At 40.6% G+C, this 21725-nt stretch overlaps 1 protein-coding gene across 1 annotated transcript in view; it reads left to right on the top strand.

Moving 5' to 3' along the window:
* The window catches only part of nell2a (neural EGFL like 2a), a 102872-nt gene that overhangs the window by 73046 nt on the left and 8101 nt on the right, over positions 1-21725 (top strand). Inside the window, exons 16-17 of the mRNA XM_046038298.1 lie at positions 17093-17233; positions 18607-18800. Coding sequence (XP_045894254.1) covers positions 17093-17233; positions 18607-18800 — 335 coding nt within the window. The remainder of the gene's footprint in view (positions 1-17092; positions 17234-18606; positions 18801-21725) is intronic.

The following is a 21725-nucleotide window of genomic DNA, read 5'->3' on the forward strand; positions in this document are numbered from 1 at the left end:
AGCTCACTAAATTAACATGCTATGTCTTTTTGTTTAGTCCTTAAAAAACAAAAACAAAATGTAAAGACAACAAGTTATGGTTTTAGTTGGGTTATGTCATTTTTCAATGCAATACAACAAAATTCCATTCACCTCCATTGTATTGAGGTGGAAGCAGGTATCTTAAAACTTAACTTAAAACCAAAACTATCTGTAGGGGTAGATACCATTAGAAGTGAGAAAATATGCTTTCCTGTTATTTCGGTGAACCAACCCTTTTAAGATGTTCTTTCCTCCATTAAATGTGACTGTAAAACAACTGGTTGCAAACATCTTTCTCCATAAATAATGTTGTCTATTTCTTAATCACACTATAAGAGGAATCAGGGGATGAATGATTGGTGGCTCAGGAATCAGTCTGTTTTTTGGCTGCTCTCAGCTCATCATTGAGGATGATTAAAATTTGTGGTTCGGGGACGCGAACACAAACAAGCGCTCACATGCACGCCAAATCTCTTGCACACTCCTCATGCCTCAGGCGACAAGATGTTTGTCACCACAGCTGCTGCATCAGTGTGCATGTCTATCTCTCTCCCCGCTCCCACAAGTTTGACTCCCTCTAGATCTTGTCCGAGTCAGCTTTGTGACGGCTATCATCCTCATGTGCTTTTTTTCTTTTCTTGTGGTTTAATAGTCAAGGACCACTGCCAGAGCCCCTTGCTACAGGACTAAAGCTTCTGGAACTGTTTAGAGACTTCACCAGTGATTCACTGTGAAAGGGGGTCCTTCTTACTGTCTCCTCACTGTGTGACAGGAGCTCCCAGTGAGGGAAGTGTCTACTGGAGAAGCTCACAGAGATGTATGGAAGTTAATGTACTGTTGGATATGCTACTCTACTGGTGGGGAGGGCGAGAAGGAGGAGGAGGAGGGGGAACATTAGTTTGGGGAGAAAGAGATGGAGATGTATGGGGTGTGACGGATACAATATTGAAGGAGTGAGAGGAAAGAGCGGTAACAACTAGGAGGGGGGTGAGAGGAGGTGAAGTGGAAAGGAAGATACAGAGATGTTGGGAAAAACTGACAGATGCAGCGATGGAATGGGAAATGCAAGGAGAGGGATGGGTGGTTAGAGGGTAGGGGTTAGTGAGTTTCTTACTCTGCATTTGGATGCAGAATGAGGCTGGAGGAGTCTGTGCAGCAGGAGGAGGAGAAGCAGAACTGGGTGGATGAACATGGAAAAGCTTTCACTAAGTCTGGGCTCCCCACCCCCAAGAACCCTGTGAGCTTTTAGAGGCCTCCCCAGGGACCCCACCATTTCTGCTACAGCAGTGGCAGACTGATGGCTTGTCATAAGACACCGAACAGGAGCTCTTCAATGCAGTGTGGATAGACACATAGGCACACCTATGAGCATATACGCACACATTTACGTATGGGAAGAGGCTAACAGTTCGTGAATTGTCAGCCAGCTTTGCCATTTTGGGTTGCTGTATTCGCTGTATTGTGGTGTACATGCATGTAATATTCTGTGTACGTTTGTAGTATGTGGATGTGTGTTAATGTGTGTGTGCGTGCGTGCACTGGTGGCTTGTCATTACCAGTCAGGGGAAATGGATGGGCAAGGACAGGGGACACGTAGTGCTGACAGACAGACACCAGCTAGTGGAGAACTCTGACACATCATGAATTATGCAGGTTATAGCTGCGGCAGGGCACGTACACTTCAGTCATGGATATAAATGTACGCAGGGCCAGCCATGTAATGTGTGCCCTGAACATGCCGCATAGTCAATAGCTCCAGGCTAGCCCTATTCCATATGACTTGGGTGAAGGACGGCCGAATGCTGTAATACACGGTTAATTTTTCAGTGAAATTTCATTTTTTTCCCCCCCTGGCTTGGGGAAAGCCAGAATAAGAATGTGTTACCATAGCTATTACGGTATTTTACAGTTAGACCTAATATATCTGTTAAAGCCTCTGATGTGTTTTTTTTAAAAACCTACAATGCATGAATGTGTGAGGTCATTATTTTGTGTGATTGATCACCTATAACTGAATTTGGGTATCTCATGTGTTAAAATCAACACTCATTGTGTCTTGATGAAGTTGCAGCTGCTGTAGTATTGGACCGGGACTTTTCCCCGCCTTTGTTTTTTTTTGTTTTTTTTGTCTTAACAATTGTAAAGTGCAGAGAAGCAAGGTTGCCACAAATGTATTGTCACAGTGACATGTACTGTATTTTTAGTGGTTTTTAGAGGTTAAGTTTTCTAAGAGCGTTTCTATGGACAACTGTTACATCTTCACATGCATTTCTGAAAAGAGCACTCAAGAGCAAATGCACAGAGTCTTAACGTTGCCTGTGCATGGTGTATGGTACAATTTAATTTAACTTTACATCAAACATTGTAGATACTAAAGATACATAAAATATAAAACATAAATGAAAAAGAACAGGCCACAGAGAACTTAGAATCATTGAGTACATCATGGTAATGTCACCTAACTTAAAGTCAAAAATCAGAGCTTGCAGCATTTTATATGATACATTTTACTGGATGGAGGTGTAAGAAAGTAAACCTGGAGTACTTCAAACAAATGAGCCGTTAGATATTGCACTTCAGCCCAAATTGAACTTCAAATTGTGAGGATAATTTATAAAGGTGACTAAAAGCACAGGAACAAAAGTAGAGGAGATACTGCAAGAGAAAACAAAAGATCAGGATACGTGGCACTCCGGCAAGACAAGATTATTATAATATAATATATAGTGATATTGAAGGCATAGGCTTAGGCAGATGTGAGGAAAAAAAAAACATTACTTTAAGGGTGCACTGAAAAATAAGGATGATATACATGTACTATATCAAAGGGGGTTTCGAGCGGCCACTAGCGGTGCGGTTCTAAGATTACAAACAGGTGTGTGCTCATATGCGTGCTCGCTTGAACTCATGAGCGAGCATAATCCGAAACACTACCACTTTCATACAGAAATAACACAATAAACGCAGGAACACCAGCATGCAGGCTGTGGCTTTTCTCCAGACATGTTCAGGCTCTGTTACTTCAAAGTTCCCGTCTCAGAGGCAGATCACCACCGGCGCCGTACCTTTCATTCAGCACAGCCAGACATGCATCCACCTCTTCTCTCAGCATAAATGACCGTTATCACCCGTGAGGTGCATGCAATTCTCGGCAGGCAGGCAGAATTCGGCATAACACCGGCGAGCTAACGTGACTTTCTCTGTGTTTCTCCAGCATTTACTAATGCTCACTTTGTTCTTACTGAACCTGTTTGGTCTGATGGGCTTCAGCACATAAACCTTTATTGTTGTTTTGTATCCTTACATGGAGCCTGTGTTTTGCTGTGAGCTGGTTGTTTTATGGTGGTAGTGGACTTCATGTCATTAGCTGGCGTGTTGTCGCTGTAGTCTGAGAGAGGCTCGGGAGCGCGCACAGGGCTGAATCCGACCTGGAGACCTCACATTAAAAGCAGAATAGTGGCTGATGCAAGCAACGGAGAAAACAGGCATGTGCTTCATTTCTAAGTGAGTTTTGAGCCCATTGACAATAACACAATGAAAATTTCATTTATTAAATTCAAAAACTTACATATAGCCCCTTTTTGAAGTTGATTTTCCAAAACAATCCAGTCGCTTATACATTTGTCCATCAAAGGCTGTACGGGATATCATACTCTGGGTGCCTTTGTGTAACTGATGAAGAAGAGAATGGTGTTGGAAATCAACTAATGTATAATTATTCCTTGAATAGCAGGTTAAAGAAATTATTCTTATCCTTGATAATTTCCAATTTCCCCATCTTATTTATCTATTGTTTGCATTTAAAGATCTTCACTTATGAGCGGCCAGGAGGAAGTCTTAAAGGTTCAGTGTGTAATATTTCTGAGGATTTATTGACAGAAATGCAATATAATATCCATAACTATGTTCTCAGTGGTGTGTAAAGTCCTTACATAATGAACCATTATGTTTTTATTACCTTAGAATGAGACATTTATATTTACATAACCACAGGCACCCCCTTCTATGGAGGTCGCAGTATTGTGTCGTCATGTTTCTACAATAGCCGACCATGGACAAACTACGGCGCTACAGAGCATGTTTTGTCATCACGGCATTCTTCTGCTTGTTTAATTCCAGCAGTGTAGACGACCGTCACTACATTAACTGCGTCCGTAGAAGAACAACAGGGGGAAATAATAATAATAACTAGAAGCGGGGTCCAAGCCTCCTGGCGCAAGCCGCCCCCCCCCCTGGCCCCGCGGAGGGCGCGCGGGCGCCCCGCTGTCGTGCCACATAAGGTCCCCACGTTTGGTGTTGATGGGCCATTCCAAACAGAGGCAAAACGTCCTGTCTTTGAAAATGCCATAGGAATGAATGGGATTTAGTGAGAGATTTGAGCTTCGCTTTTAGCCCCACCTTTTGGCCGAATTGCACCAAAATTGTCGTGTGATCAGGGCCCCATGGAGAACAATTGACCCAAATTTGGTATCAATCGGAGTTGTTGTGGAGATGTAAAATGCATGTAAGACAATGGGATTTTTTTGAATAGCGCCAACTAGGGGCCAACTGTACGAAATTTTGCACAGCCCCTCAGGGTGGCATGCCCCTCAGGCGCGCATACAGCCTGGATGACAGCTCATTTCAATTAATGAAGCAAAATGCAGATTACAGAAAGTTATGAAGGTATGAATGGAAAATGTAGCAAAATTAAAAGTAGATTACCGGCCCTAAGAAAATACTGGAGTAAAGAGTGAAAATATAAATAATAAAGGAACGTGAAAAGGCAATGACTTATTTTATTTATGTATTTAGCAAATTTGCGTTACTTGTAACAAGTTACTACCCACCCTGCTGCAGGCGTCCTCACTACTGCCTTCAGGTAGGCTGTAACAGCAGCACAGAAGAAAAGTCTTTAATAGTGTGGCACTTGCTGCACGTGTCTCCAGTGAACTCTGTTTTTTTTTCTCCCTTAACTTTTCAGTACCACCTTTGCGTTGTGCCGGATGTTTTCTATAGGCCTACGTGATTTTTAGCCAACTCGGAAATCGCCGGAGAAAAGTGGGTGGGACAAAATTTTGAAATCTGAGGGGGAGATGCCCCCCCCCCATACATGGTTTAATTTTCAAAAAACACCATATTTTTCTCATACAGCACATTGCTGAAGCTCCTCTTTTCACCCTATGTGTTATACGCTCCGCTCTTGAGCTACATAGTGATGCATCTCTCTTGTACAAAATCTTTGTTGGGAGTTGCACATGCGCAGTAAGGACTACAAGCCAATCAGAAGCAGAGAAGGGCGGATCGTAAGAAACAAGGTAGTGTGATCCAAATCAAAGCCGCTTCAGACTGCGACCGTAACCTAGCAGGTGGTATAAGTTATTACTTGTCCACAACATCATTGTTCCACATCCATTCCATTCCATAAGGACTAAACTAGGGATGCACAGATACCACTTTTTTTCAGACCAAGTGCAAGTACTTACATTTGGGTACTTGCCGATACCGAGTACCGATATGAGTACTTAATAATACCATTACAGTTCTTACAATTTGTTAGTTTTATTTGCATGTTTTGTTCTCACCTGACTGTAACAAATACATCCTGATGCAGTTGCTGCCATTTTAACATCCAACTTTTCCTGAAGAAACACGGCATTGTCTGCTACCCATTTCACATAAATTTAACTTGGGACACAGTTAATTTCAGAATAACTAAACATACAAACTGTTGAAGAACAAATGAAAGGACACTGTATGTTATCATATGTAAGTGCTGTGTGTGAGGATTAAGCCTTTTTTGGAAAAGTGAGGGGCAGGTTCTTTTTGATGAAAAGAAGCTTCTCTGCATTTATCAGCTGTGAGCCTTTTTCTGTTTTCATCCACAATATGTGACACTGAGCTAAATAGCCTTTCACTTTCCACACTACTGCATGGGGCTGAGAGGTATCTGCGTGACATGTGGGCAAGTGTGGGAAACCGCACTTTGTTAACGCTCCAATACTGAAGTGGTTTGTCTTCCCGAGAAGTTGTGTTCTCTCCAAGGTATGTCTCTAACTGAATGGCAGCACCCACAGGTGCAGTGCTCATTGATGTCGATGCTTGCGCATCTGCTATCTCATCAAACACACTGTCCAGAGTGCTGCTGGCCTGGGCCTTGCGTATCTTTCTTGCAGGTGGTTCCCCCAGATCTTCCTGCTTGTCTGCCTCTCCTCCAGACACATTCTGCATCTCCTGCATCACCATCTCTTTGGCCTCTGTGGCAGTGTTTTTGTTTGAGGAAAAAAAAACAATCTTTATACCTAAATCAGAGAATTATATTTTAGCTATTGGCAGACAAGCTCGTTTGAAATAGTAACTGAATGTCGGAAAATATCTTAATAAATTTAATTGATTATTAATGTTGATATCATAATAACAACATTTTCTTTTCATCATTCTCTCATCACATGATCAACACACTCACGCACACACTTTACCTCGGATTGAGTACTGTTGCAATGCAGTAGAGCGGGGGTTTTTTCCGTGTCCGTGAAGCGTCTCTTGATGGCTGCAAACAAGGTTCCCTTCATTGTTTTGATGCCATGGTCCTCATCTGTTTCTTTGGTCAAAAGTTTCTGAAGCACAGTGACCGCAGGGATCACAGCTGAAGCCAAAGCATCAAAGGAGCTTACTTTTCTGGTTAAAAGTCTTTTCTAAAAGCGCCCACTGGTGAGCGGTGAGATTGTCTGGGAGTTCATATTCTGACCCAAATATTCCAACAGCCCGCTTCTGCTCGATGAGCGATTGCACCATATAGTATGTGCTATTCCATCGGGTCTGCACGTCTTGCTGGAGTCTCCTTATTGGCATGTTGAGCTGCATCTGATTGTCCTCCAGGCGGGAGTAGGCTAAGGCAGAATGTTGAAAATGTCCAACTATTCTACGTCCGACTGCCACCGCATCAGCAACACTTCGCTGAGCTAAAAGGCCCTCGTTGACAACCAGCTGGATGGTGTGAGCGGCACACAGCAGGCTACGGAGACCAGCATCACTCATAGCCTTGATCATGTTTTTGGCATTGTCCCGAAGCACAACATGAACAGAGCTTTTCGGAATGCCCCACGCCTGGAGCATATCATCAAACGCACCTGCTATGGCTTGGCCAGTGTGCGAACCCCGAAAGTGCTTTGCTTGTAGAACGACTCTCTGTGCAGTAAATTCTCCATCAATCCACTGCGCAGTTAAACTGATGAGAGACATTGGGCTGACACTGCTAGTCCAAATATCAGTGGTGATGTTATTTTTACCGCCCGTGGGTTGTCTCTGGACATTTTCTCTCTCTTCTCCAGCTTTTGCTCCAACGTTGGTTGTCGTAGTTTCCCGCTGCTAGCATTAGCAAACTCCTTGAACTCTGTGGTATGTTGGTTCTTTAGATGTTTAATCAAATTGCTTGTGTTAAAGGAGCTATTTTTCACCCCTGCACTCGACAGTTTAGCAGAGCATATTTTGCAGTCTGCTCTAGTTTTGTCATCGTCACTTATTGTAAAGAATCTCCAAACGGCTGACATTGCTTCTCTTCCGACGTTACCTGCTCATCTGAGGAGACGTTAACGTAAGCTCACACGAAAGGTCAAGTTGCCGTAAAAGGGTATCGAGTGCTGTTGTATCGGAGTAATTCTACAAGTACGAGTACATGAGCGCTGTATCGGGTCGAGACCTGAGTACTGGTATCGGTGCATCCCTAGACTAAACGTTGAACTGTTGCCGGTGTTCTGACGATCTATGCTGCCTTGCCGAAAAATGCTACCATAGCGCAAATCGATAGACTCGACTCTACTCGGCCCTGCTCCGTTTTCCGTTGCAGATAGTACCCAGAGATAGCAACACCACACACAACTGCCGCGATGTAATGTTCAATGTGACACACACACCAGCGATCCACACAGCTATAAGGCTCATGTAGCCTTGTTATTCTCCAGCGCTGTGGTTTGGCTTTTCAGGTTACATTAGCGAGACAATCAGCTGATCAGTAATTGGCAATAAAACGGTAACGTTAGCTTACAACATGGAAGTATCAGCCAGCTAAACTTTTATTGCTCTGTTAGAAAAAACATGTAGTGGGATTAAGTGCATGTAGTTATTCTCTAGTGCTGTGCTTTGGCTTGTGGTGTAAAATATGTAGTTGGATTAATTTCATGTAGTGACTCTCTCCCTGCAGCGCTCTCTGGCTTTGTCGGTCACTTTCGTGAGACAATCAGCTGATCAGTAATTGGCAATAAAACGTGGCTTCTAGCATGAAAGCTTAGATCAGCCAGCTAAACTTCTGTTGAATACTTCCCTGGTGGAAAACATGTAAAAACGTTTTTTTTTTTGGATGTGTAATTTGTACTTTCACATGCTGAATATCCATTAAAAACTTTGCACCGTTTTACCACAAGCTGAAATTATGGCAATAAATCCTCATTTGTGTTTCTGTTGTATTTTAAATAAATAAAAAAGACATTTTGGTAAGATTTGCAGATTGCTTATCTAATTAATTAAGCAAAGCGAGAGGAGCCTTGATCCTCACCTGACAATGCATTTGTAAACTCATGTTCATATTATGTGGTTTATAATGGACTGCGGTGCAGAAACAGTGAGGCTTACATTACCTGTTATCTGTCAGTGGTCATACTTGATGCACTAGATGTGAGTTTTTGAGATGTTCTTCATTTTCTTTGGTATGTTAAACCAGATGAGCCAACACTCCCAAAATGTAACAAAAAGTTTGATTACAGTACAAAAAAATAATATATTTCAGGTGAATGAGACATCATGTGACACTTCATTTCTTGATGTGGTTGTTGTTTAATGAACAAGTAACAATAACATTCACAATAACATATGGTTTTACTGAATAATCAAGTAAATATAATTTCTTAATATATCAATGTAAAGAAACCTGATTTCTTGAATGGCAACTGGGGTGGTGATGGTGCAGTGGATAAGACGCCTGACTTTGGTGTTAGAGACCCAGGTTCATTCCCCACTGCGACACATCTACAATTGTGTCCCTGAGCAAGACACTTAACCCTTAGTTGCTCCAGAGGTGTGGGACCTCTGACATAATTAGCATAATTAGCTTTGGATAAAAGCGTCAGCTAAGTGAATAAATGTAAATGTAAACTCTCTGCTATCTCACAGAGGACATCTTTTATCCTGTCTCAGGCACCGTAGCTATACAACTCGCTTGGATAGGGGGGGGTGGGTGCAATTCGCAACTCTGACCACTAGATGTCACTAAACCTTACACGCTGAAACTTCATGTATGTGTTTAGTTACAATGCTTTTAGAAAGTATCCCACAAATGTAAGAATGTTCATAACAAGGGCTTTATGATCATCTTCGCTTTCAGATGCTTTTGGGAAATAGGGCCCAAGACTTTAAAGATTTTTTTAGCAGCATAGATCCCCTGCAGGAAATAATTGGACATAATATCTGTGAACATCCCTTCCTGTTTTGCCTCAGATGCATGTTTATTGACTGAATTGCTCCACTGTTCCTATGAGATGAATGGGGAGGTAGCCTTTGTATTTCCTTCATTTTCAGCTCATTATCTTCTCCTTTCAAGCCCCTCTAAGCTTGTTAGGGCGCTTGGCCACCAGTTAAAATTTTCTGTCACTATGCTGTCAGTTCTGTAACTAATGGCCATCTCAGCTGTCTTTGGCTGGCCTCAGGCTGGCTGCTCAAAGGACGCTGTGGGCGTCTCAAGGGAGAAGAGCATTTGATCAGATACTGTAGATGGACACCTCTCACTTTCATCTTTCACTTCATCTGAACTCTCAAGTCCTCACAAGCACTTTTTCAGCCTTGCTGAATCACACTGAGGCTAGTTTAGCATCAACAATGTTCTTTAAGGACAAGGAGAAAGAGATAAAAGATTTTTATGTTCGGTGTTAATGATGCAATTTAGATTTGTGACTCCTACACACTCCTAAAGGGTTATGTTCAAGAGCATCATCAGGGAGCCCTGGTGCATTACACCTACACTGTAAATTGATGTTTTATTGGTAGAAAAAAACTCTAATTTTCTCAAGTTGTGATCATTTACCAGCTCACTACTTATACCAAAGTGAAGTGTCTCGTAAAGAGATGTGATCTAAAGATCGCCATCAGAGCATCCATATTTTTGTTTTGACTATGAAATATTCAATGAGTTTTTACAACCTTTTCCACGTGTTCTGACAAGGAAAAGAAGAAGGAAGATAAGTGAAGGAAGGAAGGGATAAGCAAAGTTTGAAGAGGATGTATGTAGAAAAAGAGAGAGAGAGAACTGAAAAGAGGAGAGGATATTTAATGTTTGGGTAATAGGAGATGAGAGGAGATAAGATGAGAGGAAAAGGACGGCGAAGAAAGTCAGGCTAAAAGGAGGTGATTTTATAATGAGATGTAAAAATGGAAGAGGAAAAATAGCAATGAAGAAGAGTAGGAGGAGGAGGATGTGAAGAGACAAGTGGATGGCCAGTGAGTTCATGTAGAAACTTTGAAGTCAGTGAGAGGAGTGTGGAGCCCTGAGGTCATGCAGGTGTATTGACTAGGAGAGAGTTGAACGGGGGCCAGACAAACAATTTGTTCCCTCAGACCTCATTTGCATTCATTGGAAACTTGTCAGAGATTTAGACAAAAGACAAAGTAGACAGACAACATCAGAATGAAAGACAGATAAAAAACCAAGAGATAATCAAACAAACAGACAGCCAGAGTCACACAAGCAGGAAATACATAGGAAATAATAAGGCTGGTGATTATGACCAGGTGTATATAAACAGATCCAAGTAGATGGGCAGGCCTGTCTGGGTTAAATTGCGCAGGACAGAAGAGCTGCTAGCAGTTGTTTGGCTTTGCTTTTGTATAATTTGAAACGGCAAGGGCCACAGTGTGTATTACACAACGGTAGGCAAGAAAAAACATCACAACCTCATCATAGTTGAAATCTCCCCTGGGCACCTCCCACCAGACACTCAGGCACAGGTAGTGAATATTTAAAATCATATTAATTTTTTCGCCCCCTTGACAGCTCCCATGATGCATCTTTGCAGCTCTCCCTCTCTCTCTCTCTCCTTTGCTCCATGATTTACCCACAAGGCCTGGGGGCCTGTGACTGTTTAGGCTCAAGCGGCTTGTTTAAACACAGTGATTATGTATTCATTATTTATTTAGAGACGGCCTTACAAAGCACTCACTCCATCACCCATAATTAGTGTGTCTTAATTAGGCCCTGCTAATGGCCGGAGCTGTCGTTTAGCTGAGCACAACCTGCTGCTTCTACCTAAATGACACATCTCCCCGGGATAGCTTGCTGCTGTAGCTGCTGCAGTGCAGCAAACTGCACTGGGCACTGGACAGCTACATTGCTGTAAAGGCCAATGGAAATTAAATAGCATGTTTTTCTATGCTGTAGCAAACCGATCTTCCTTGTTCTGTGCTCTGTTTTGTAAAAAAAATTATTTTTGTAGAAAATTAAAATTTAATTATTTGTTTTGGTTTCATTAAGAAACCATCTATCTGTTATTGTTTCTCTGTATGTGGGTAAATTCTTTGCAGGTAGACACTTTACTGTATCTCCACAAAGCAATTCAACAGTCTTGGTTCTACTGACAGTGACACTGACTAACAGCCAGACAGCAACCCGCTGTGCAACACAAAAAGAGACTTTTAACCCACATTAGCTTTCTAGCTAATTTCGCCTGCTTTGATGGCCTGTCCCCGTCTGGAGCTGTCCCCGTTTTTAACTGTGTGTTAATAATAGACTGTATAAGGTGTTAACAGACCTGGAATCAGATTTTACGTGGCCAGAAAGCCTGGACAGAAGAGCAGACAGGTGTCGTGCGGAAAAGTGATCATCCGCCGAAAACTGATTGCAGTCCACGGGAGCGCGCGCAGCATGTAACGTGATCGCCCTGTATTTTTATGTGGACATATGTGCTTTTATCTGGATCATGCCATACAGTTCATGGATCAAACAGACATAACGTTTCAAATAAACATCACTTTATGTCCGTGGTAATATCAAAGGAATGTCTTTGTGAAACTTTTAACGGTTCTTTTAAGAGAATAATCACAATTTGGATAATCACAAAAAGTGTTTACAGTTTATAGTTTAATCAGGCCAGACATTTAGGCTATGTGATTATAGGTAATAATAGAAGCCTAGGTTCCGTATGGATTATGTGTTTCGTAGGACTATGTGTAATATCCTTGTTTATATTTGGAATACAGACTGTAGCCTATAATTAACATGAATTACTGCTGAGTTAATATAAAAGACATGATCTATTTTGCAATTATCCTTATGATTCCACATTATTTTACTTGCTGTGTACCGACCAATCCAGGCCTTTTTACCTGTTGAAATACCTTTTTAAATGGCCAAAACAACACATAAAATCCATTTTTCTACTTGCCAGAAAGTGATTTCAGCCTCTATTGACTGAAAGGTAGTTTCTGCTTCAAAATGACTTGATTTCATTCAGAAGAGTTATATTTAACAGAGAAACCGAAATCATCCCCGTTTTTATTTCATATATAATAACATATTTTTTAATGACATACTGACCACCAAACCAAAAATGTCCCCGGTTTTCATTTCAGAAATCTGGTCACCTTACTGTAGCACATTTAAGTCTGGTCAGTGCTGATGCTAAGTGGTGTAGTCCATATACTTAAACCTGCATTCATTGATATTATTTGGCCACTTAAGAACAGCACCACAAGCTGTAAAGACTGACACTGACATATTATCATCTTAAAAAGTTGACACGTTGAACGTGTTAGCAAACAGTTGCTTAGTAGCGGACACAGAGCAACATTAGCATTCATTTGTCATCTTTCTGGCCATTTGTAAGTCCTACATTCACACTTCTTTTGTTTCTTCTGTTTTGGTTTCCACCACCTACTGAGAGAAATATCTGTATTTTTAGCTGCTAAATGCTCCAGTATGCTCACCAGCAAATTGCTAACTTTGTCCATCTCTGCTTTGGTGCTGGATATGTATGAACAGCGTGTTCATTAAAGCTCACGAAAAACTGCTGTTTCACTGAAAACCGCTGGCTGCTGTGGCTGGAAAAATGCTGATGATATCAGTGAGAATGAATCAAAATAGTTCAATTGCAGCTATATAAACTAAAACAATGAGCTAAAAGATGCTAAAACAGTCCAATGACCTGAGGGGTGATAATTATCTGTGGGTTCGTCACCATAAACACCTATACTTTGATTAGCAGCATTAAATACTGCGATTAACACAACTCCTTGCCTATATAAGCCAGCCCCAGCAAACATCATTCTGAAATTCACGTACATGTTTTTTGACAGCAAAAGCAGTTTACAAATTGTGATGGAGGAATTTTTTTTTTTTTTTTTTTTTTTTTTTTTTACAGCTGTAGGTAAGTGATACAGAGTGATTGCATTCTGTATGTGCTTGCAGCTACCGATTGTTCACAAGCCTTGTTTCCAATTTACTGTGATTACTCATCCACTCTCCCGCTCAAGTGCTTGCAGATATGGATTTGCGTTTCAGTGTGTGTTTCATCTTCAGGAGCCCAGTGTGTAACTCAATTTGCCTCGGGTTTCACGATGATTGATTGATTATTTGAGTTCACTCTTTCTCTTAATGAAGACTGAGGACCACTGACAATCACTCAATTACTCTTTACTGTACATAAAAGAGCATGGATCTGAAATACGTCTCTCACCTTATTGCTGTGTCATGTACGTGCCAATAAAAGCTTTGTACACATTATTATTGACTTTAGGGTTCTGCAGCCCTTTCTCAGCCGTCAGCGTGAATGTGATCTGACATGACAAATTCAGCTCATTTTAAAATCCACTTATTGTGAAATGGCATCTGTCTTAGGAGCAGGAGGAAAGGCTCTGTTGAGATCCAGAGATGTTTCTTAATAATTCCTCCTGTAGACTATCAGCATTACCAGGTAGACCTTTATGGAAATGGAAATCGGTTTGAATTACGTTACTATAAGGGAGATGTACATGTGGCAGCAGTAACAGGTTTTTCATTGGGTGATGCAACACAGTAGAACTGCATCCCAACCCCCTAGGCTATCTGTCAGTCAAAGAAGGGAGAAGACACAGGGAGGGAAGCGACAGTGGTGGGAAAAAGGAATTAGAGAAAGAAAGAAGGGGTAAAAGCAAAGAACTGTACCTGTCCAGGATCACAATAGAAAGCAAGGACAATGAAAGGGAGGGATGAAGAGAGGGCAGGCTAGACTAGACTCTAAACTCGTTTGTCTCTTACCCTTTTCTGCTCAAAAAGAGAGCAAACTGCAGGGATGGGAAAAGGTGATGACAAGGGCACCTCTCTTTTTGCCTCAGCTTTGAGACAGAGATATACGGGCGACGTGAAAAAGGGACACATGGAAAGGTGAAGGCAGAGGATTAAAAAAAGAGAGAAGGGGTGTTCATTGCAGAGTGGCATAACAAGCCCAGGAGAGTGCAGAGGAAAGACGGTCTGCTTGTTTCTCACTTTGTCCGCAGAAAGCTGCCTTAATAGAGCTCCTGCCAATCAGGATAACAAGTAAAATAACTGCAGTCTATCTCATAATCTCTTTTTCTCCTCCTTTGCCTGTTCCTCCTCCTTCTCTTCGTGCTTCTTCCTCCTTCTCTTTGTCTCCTACACCGCTCGCCTCCTCATCCTGCACATCCTCCTCTCTCTCTGTGTAGGTATCTCTGTCAGTTTCTGTGTCTTTCAGTCAGCAAGGTAACATCAAAATAAATGTGGCCTTGACCTCTCCAGGTGATAGAGACAGAAAGCTTGGATTTTATTTTGTTTGTGTTGTTTTTTCTTCCCTTCCAAAGCAGAGAGAGGAAAAACATGACACGATATAACAAGTGAAAATACTGCACCATCCTTTTCCATGATTCAATAGCAGGAGCCTCATGATTCAGTTGAGATACAGCTTCCAGGCAGCGCCCTTGTCAGATTGTCACAGTTGATGATTTAATTACAGTGATCTTCCATAATCATTTACGCAAGATGATAACAGAGAAGGCGAGACTTTTGCAAGCATGTTGTATCCTTGCTGTACCTCACACATTCAATCCTGTCAAGTCCAAGGTGCGACAACAGTGAGTTTCACTGTCCAAAAACACTGCAGCACTTTAAAAGTTGATTCGACAGCAGGCTGAGAAGCTTCGTGCCATAATTGTAGCTGACAGGTTTTGGCTCAGATAAAAGAGAATGAGGCGAATCTTTTGTTGAGGGTGTAACCCTCTGTTGTTACAGCCAGACAGTCATGCTTTTAAAACTCCTGAATGAAACTGGCTGAAAATAACCTATTTGCATATTTTTAGACTTACTTCACCATCAGTGCCTGTTATAAATAGTATCTGACTGCTCAGTTGTACTTTGAACAATTTTATACAGACTTATTGAGGGAGAAGAGGATGATTCGATCAAATTCAGCTTGATTTTTTTTTATATACTGGCAATACACCTCATGCAGCTTTTGCCTTTAAAAGCTCCCCATGCTTTTATCACACTGAAATTCAAAGGCAACAAAGAGCATTGGATATTCCTCTTCAGGAATGGAGAGAATTTATATTAATTTTCAAAGATAGGTTGGTTATGCTGTTTGCTGTAGACTCGTGATTTTTAAGCAGTGTCCTTTTAACCCAGCAATTCTGTCCTGAGGGGAGAAAAAGAGGTGCTCAGCTCTCACCAAACTGATGTAATTAGTGAAATGTGATCATTTGCTTTAAAGTCTGCCCCAACGAAAGAAAGAGCTTTTTGAACCTGGCCAGTATGGAACAGAAAAAAAGAATGTTTTTTTATTATTATTTTTTTTTTATAGAAAATCTGCTACTCAGACAAATGCGGGTAATTTTTAAATAGATAAGGCCCTAATCTGAGGGACATTTGATCAACGGTTAATCTGCTGCAGAAATTCTATTAAAAGGCTGCGGGCTCATTAGCCAATAGATCTTAATCCCATTACTGCCTGGGCGGTGGGGGACCATGAGCCCGTCTGCCTGTCGCTCTATGGGGGATACTGTTGCAGGCAGTCAGAGAAGGTCAGACACGGAACACTGCCATTTTCATAATGAGAGCAGAGCATCATGCATCATGCACAATCATAAAAAAGCCATCACTGGCTATGCAGACACGTTTAATCACGGTACATATCTGGGCCTAACATATTTAGCCCTACTGTGTAATAACAGGCTTTATTTCCTCTCTCATGTGGGCCTGGCCCTTAGTTTAATTAAATGTTAGCTGAAATATGAGAATGATCTGTCTCTCTGTGTGCATTATGCTCATTGTTGAAAATTGGATTGGATTTGTTCATGGTTGATGTTTGTAGGAAAGTTGCAGGGTTGTGTGTTGAAATAAAAGGGATGAATGTTGGCCTATTAAGAAAGAGCAGTGAGAGAGTGAAAAACAGAAACAAGGAAACACAGATGAGAAGACGACTCGAGAATGACAAGGGGGGAACAAAACAAAAAATCCAAATAGGAGAAGGTCAGAGAATGTAATCTAAGTTTTTTTTTTTGTTAAAGACAAGAGCTGGAGGAGGGAGAGTCAAGGATATTTTTAAGTGGAGCTCTGTGAAAACATCAGCTCCATTTATTCACAACCACCCACAGCATGTTAGCAGGTGTGTCAAAGCCCTTTGCTGAGCTTCTTTGCACGTCACCTTATAGATACTTATGTCCAAGCAAAGTTCACACACCTTATAATTAATTTGTTTGCCTGCATGTGTTTGGAGGATTAGATTGTATAGGATTTTTACTGGCATTTCAAAATACAAGCCTGTAAAATCTCTGGCGGGTAAGAATAGTCTTGTTATATTACATTTATTTATTCCCTGCTATCTTTTATTGATACAGATGTCCTTCTCTGGCTATGCAACTATGCTTGATCAATAAAGCCCACGGACTGGATTCACTCCAATGCTACACATTGTTTTATCAATTATGAATCAGTCAGAGTTAAAAATACCTAACAGGCAAGAATGGAGCTCAATAGTCCATTGACTGTAAAGAGCATATTTTGAAACCAACATGACTGTGTATCTTATTGCTCTTCTCTTCTCTTTTCTTTCCTTCTCTTCAGATATTGATGAGTGTGCAGACGGCTTTGTCGAGTGTGATAGTAAATCCACTTGTGTCAACTTGCCCGGCTGGTACCACTGTGAGTGCCGTGATGGCTACCATGACAATGGCTTGTTTTCCACCAATGGGGAATCATGTGTAGGTGAGAGGTCCACTTTCACTTTCTTAACACAAAGCGTAAACTTGGACAAGTCAGAGGCATGACACAAGAGAAAATTTAATTTTTTTTTGAAAAAAATAGAAACACATTACTTGTAAATTTATCCCATGTAAAAAAAAAAAAAAAAAAAAAAAAAAAAAGAAAAAAAAAAATCACATTTAGCATGTATGTGTTTTTGGACACACATCATGAAGTTAAAACAAAAGGCATTTCAGGAATGTTTTATTTTAACCTGTAATTGTTTTTCTTTTCTTTTTCTAGGATAGTCTCCATTCACGTTTTAAACATGTTTTGTGTCCAAAATTATATTACATTGTGATGCTGCTACTCAACAAGATATGGCACTATCTTTGTAATTATTTTTGTAACCTGAGATTTAAATTTTTTAGTTTTGCAACAATAAGACCCTTTTGCATCTTATAGCTCCACAGTGCCCTATTAATAAAAACACCCTGTTCATTTTCCATTGACTGGCCAATGATGTCACATCTCATTCCCATCACAGATTTAGGGGTCCTCTCTTTGAGTTGTAGCTTTCTAGGATTGAGAGGTTCAAGTTACCTTTTATTCAAGTGCCTTTTAATTAAGCAAAACTTTGTTCAAATATGTCCGTCACTTGCCATCAAAAACAAACTCAACTTTTGCTTAAAAGATGTTGTGTTACGCTTGTGGTATGATTGGATAGGTATGTCATTATCAGTGTGTTTTCCTCCCAGAATGTCAGTTTGCTTTCTGCAGCCTGTTCATTTTCTGGAACATTGTCTCTGATACAGCCTGTCAGGAAAAGAGTCAGCTGTCAAAATAGAAACCCTCAATCTACAGTAACATCGAAGCATTGGCTGTAACAATAGTGCTAGTGCTGCTCCACTCGTTGACCCCATCTTGGCTGTCAGTTTGAGATGGGAGAGGCTGGCAAAAAAGCACGTTAAAGGCACTCTCAAAAAACCAAACATGTCTGGCTTTCACAAAGCAAAGTTATAATTTGACCAAAAGTAGGTTTCTGGGTTACATTACAGTTGTATACTGTATGTTTCCCCCAAGATCTAAAAAAGGTTGTATTGCTATATTATAAACAACTGCATTTGAAGCTCTGACACTGTTTAGCAACATTCAGGTTCAGAGAGCAGGTCCCTGTCTTGCTCAAGAGGACAAAGATGTGATTGCTAATTGAAACATATTGAACTTCAAACCAATCTGTGACACAACATGCCCCTTTACCTTGTCACCATGTAACTAAAGCAAACATTACAGGGCTTATCATAAAAATAAATCCCCAATTCCACAAGCTATGCATAAACTGTGTTACCTGCGCCGAGCATATGTATGATGTCATCTTTTTGTTGTGCTCCCTGCAGATATTAATGAATGCAAGACGGGGAGGAACACCTGTGCCAACGACACAGTGTGCTTCAACCTGGAGGGAGGCTATGACTGCCGGTGCCCCCACGGGCACAATTGCACCGGCGACTGTATCCATGACAACAAGGTCAAGCACAGTGGGCAGATCTGGGTGCTGGACAGTGATAGGTGCTCTGTGTGCTCCTGTCAGGTAAGAAACAGAGGCAGATGGACTCAGAGAGCACAGAGACAAAGAGAGAGTCGATGAAACAGCCAAAGATAGACAAAATTTTTATACAGAAGCAGATAGAAACAGAGGAAATGTGCCCAGTACCATAGATAGTTGGTGTTCACCCTCTTTTATTGCATGGGCACCCAACTGGTCTATGATTGGATTTTCTGTTCTTTGTTTATTGTCTCTCCACTCTCCAAGCGTTAAAACAAAGAATAACAAAGCAACTGTAAACCTGTTCTTCCCTATGAATGATGCCATTCCCCACAGGGCCAATCAGCAACAAATGTCACCTTGTTTTGTTGCATAACCATACGGCTCCCCTTGAACAAATCAATGACATTTAAAAAAATATATTGAAACACAAAACACAGCAGAAAATTAGACATGCATGTGACGATGGATGAAGGACCAATGTCATGGCACCTCTGGGGAAATAGTGTTGTTACGCAGTGACATCAATCAACATTTATGAAATTAAAGGTTTGCACTAACATTTAGTTAATTTGAATGAAATGATCCTAATCAGTGGATTTGCTTACTGCAGCGAAGTAAATTGTTGTGGAGCATTCTCAAGTTCAAATTTGCCAACTTTGATGTGCAAATGTACCTTGTTGACTTTTGTAGAAGAAACACTACTTTAATAAACACTCGTCATCAGAGCGCCATCCTGTTTAATGATATGGAAATTAAACTGAATTTATTAAAACTGCATTATTAATTTGATCAGTCTCCAGAAGGAATTGATTGAGGGATAGATTGACCTTGTCTTCTGCTTCAAAGAAAACACACTGACAACTTCTTACTGATTAAACAAGGATATTTATTTATAGCTAAATACCTAATAAATGATTAAATGAAAGATTAATAAAGAAAACAAACACAACAGATGAATAGCAGCTATTATGATGAAATAAACGTGATCTTATTGGCAATAGTGAAGTAAATGCACTGATGGTGAAACACAATGGTAACGTAATGCTAGGACACTTTACATCTCTAAATGGGAATTCATCAATTTAATTCGACATCAACTCTTTATCACAGCAAAAAAACGTGATTCAGCCTACTGTTTTGAAGCGCTGGCAGAGACTAGATGCTCCAGCTGGCTTTCCAGAGTTGTGTGCAGAGTTCAGGCCACCGTGCAGCGGAGGGTGCAGTTATGCTCCCAGATGACTCCTTGCAAGCACCTGGTTCGGCAGTCTTGTTTCAGGGCCGACAGCAGAAATCCGGGCCAAGACGTTGCGGGCACAGTTCTCAGGAGGATGTAGGATTCAAATCTTTTTCGGTTCTAACCATATTAGCACACTTGCTTCCAGAAAGTTTCTTTTAAAGTTGGCTGGGTTCCACCAGCTGCGGTTAGAAGCTGTTCTCCCTTGTGACAAGTTGGCTAAGTCGAATAAAATAACTTGGACTACTCTAATTTCTCCAGCTAGGCTTCTAATTTCGTTGGCTGGATACAACTAAGAACAGAGAAATAGCATCATATAACTTGCGAGACTACGTGGTAGGCTACAAAAATGTAAAGTAAAACGAACTCTTGAGTTTAATATGGAGGCATTAAAAACGGATTGCTTAGAAAATAGTTAAGTTGTGCACTGACTTTAGATGAGGAAAAACAGAAACTTAAAGAAAGACGCCCAAAGAAACTAGGACAAAAAACAAAGTGAGAAGAAGATGGAGGTCCAGCCTAAAACTTGTCAACTAGCCAAAGGAGGAGGAATTTTGGGGCGTGGAGGAAGGTTTTGCACCCATATTCCTTTGTCTGAAGGGACACATTGTCTTCTCCAGTTGATTTAATTCAAATTGTATGTGTTAAATTCACATACTGTCAATGGTCAATCATCCTGATCCAAAACATGAAAATAACAGAGATTATAAGAACATTCCACCATTTAACCAACCGCTATTTCAGCAGATCATTCAACCAGTTTACTCGAGACTCTTAACGACTTTAACTATCACATACATTTTAACACTACTAAGAAGTGTAAACACCATTTTGCTCTACATAATATACTATAATATTTATATAATATTATACAGATTTCTAATGGATGTTCATTGGTCAGTAGTAGATGGTAGTGTGGTCACGTGGTAAACAAGAGGTTGCTCAGTTTGTCATACAAAAATAAACATTGGGTTAAACATCAAGACGATATGTTTTGAGAAAGGTTAGCTGGATTTCTTATTGGTTAGATGATTATCCTTAATTCAGACTTGGCTCAAAGAAAGTTAGCTCCTTTAAGGATTTCGCATTTTCTCAGGGGTGAGAAGTTTTTGTCCTATCTGGCAAGTCTCCAAACTGACAGCTTTACTATCAGAGAATGGAAATAGGCAAATGTTTGCCTTATGAACTTTATAAGTTGATCAAATGTCAGTGTTGTGTTTATAGCTTGTTTCCGCTGCTCCCAGTAGACAAAAAAATCAGTTATTGCAGGTTTAAGTTAATTAATAATAATGAAGATAAAGCTGGTCGCACACCAACATCTCCAGAATAACTGAAAACTTCTTCGTAGTTATATAAACCTTTTCTGCGTGTAGTAGAGCAAGCAATGCGTATAATTTCTGCATCAGGCTTGCTTGTCTTGTACTTTGTTTTTAGTTAATGAGCAAGCTAGCTTGCTACTGCGCTAGTAATGTAGCTGGTGAGCTGGAGTTAGTTTCACTCTTTAAAATCCACTGATAACATATGATATGACACGACACATTAATGAACAAACCAATGATAAAGTGACCCCTTAAGGCCAAGTCATTTTTGGAAATATTAGAATTCAGTATTATGCTTAATTTCCACAAGATTAATCAAATTCTGCTCAAAAAAAGACTGTTCCTGTCTACATAACTTCTCCTTTTTAAACAAGAAAATGTGTAGGATAATGTGTAGGCATGGAAAAGACAAAA

This window comes from Micropterus dolomieu, linkage group LG22, assembly GCF_021292245.1.
Source record: "Micropterus dolomieu isolate WLL.071019.BEF.003 ecotype Adirondacks linkage group LG22, ASM2129224v1, whole genome shotgun sequence".
Lineage (NCBI taxonomy): Eukaryota > Metazoa > Chordata > Actinopteri > Centrarchiformes > Centrarchidae > Micropterus > Micropterus dolomieu.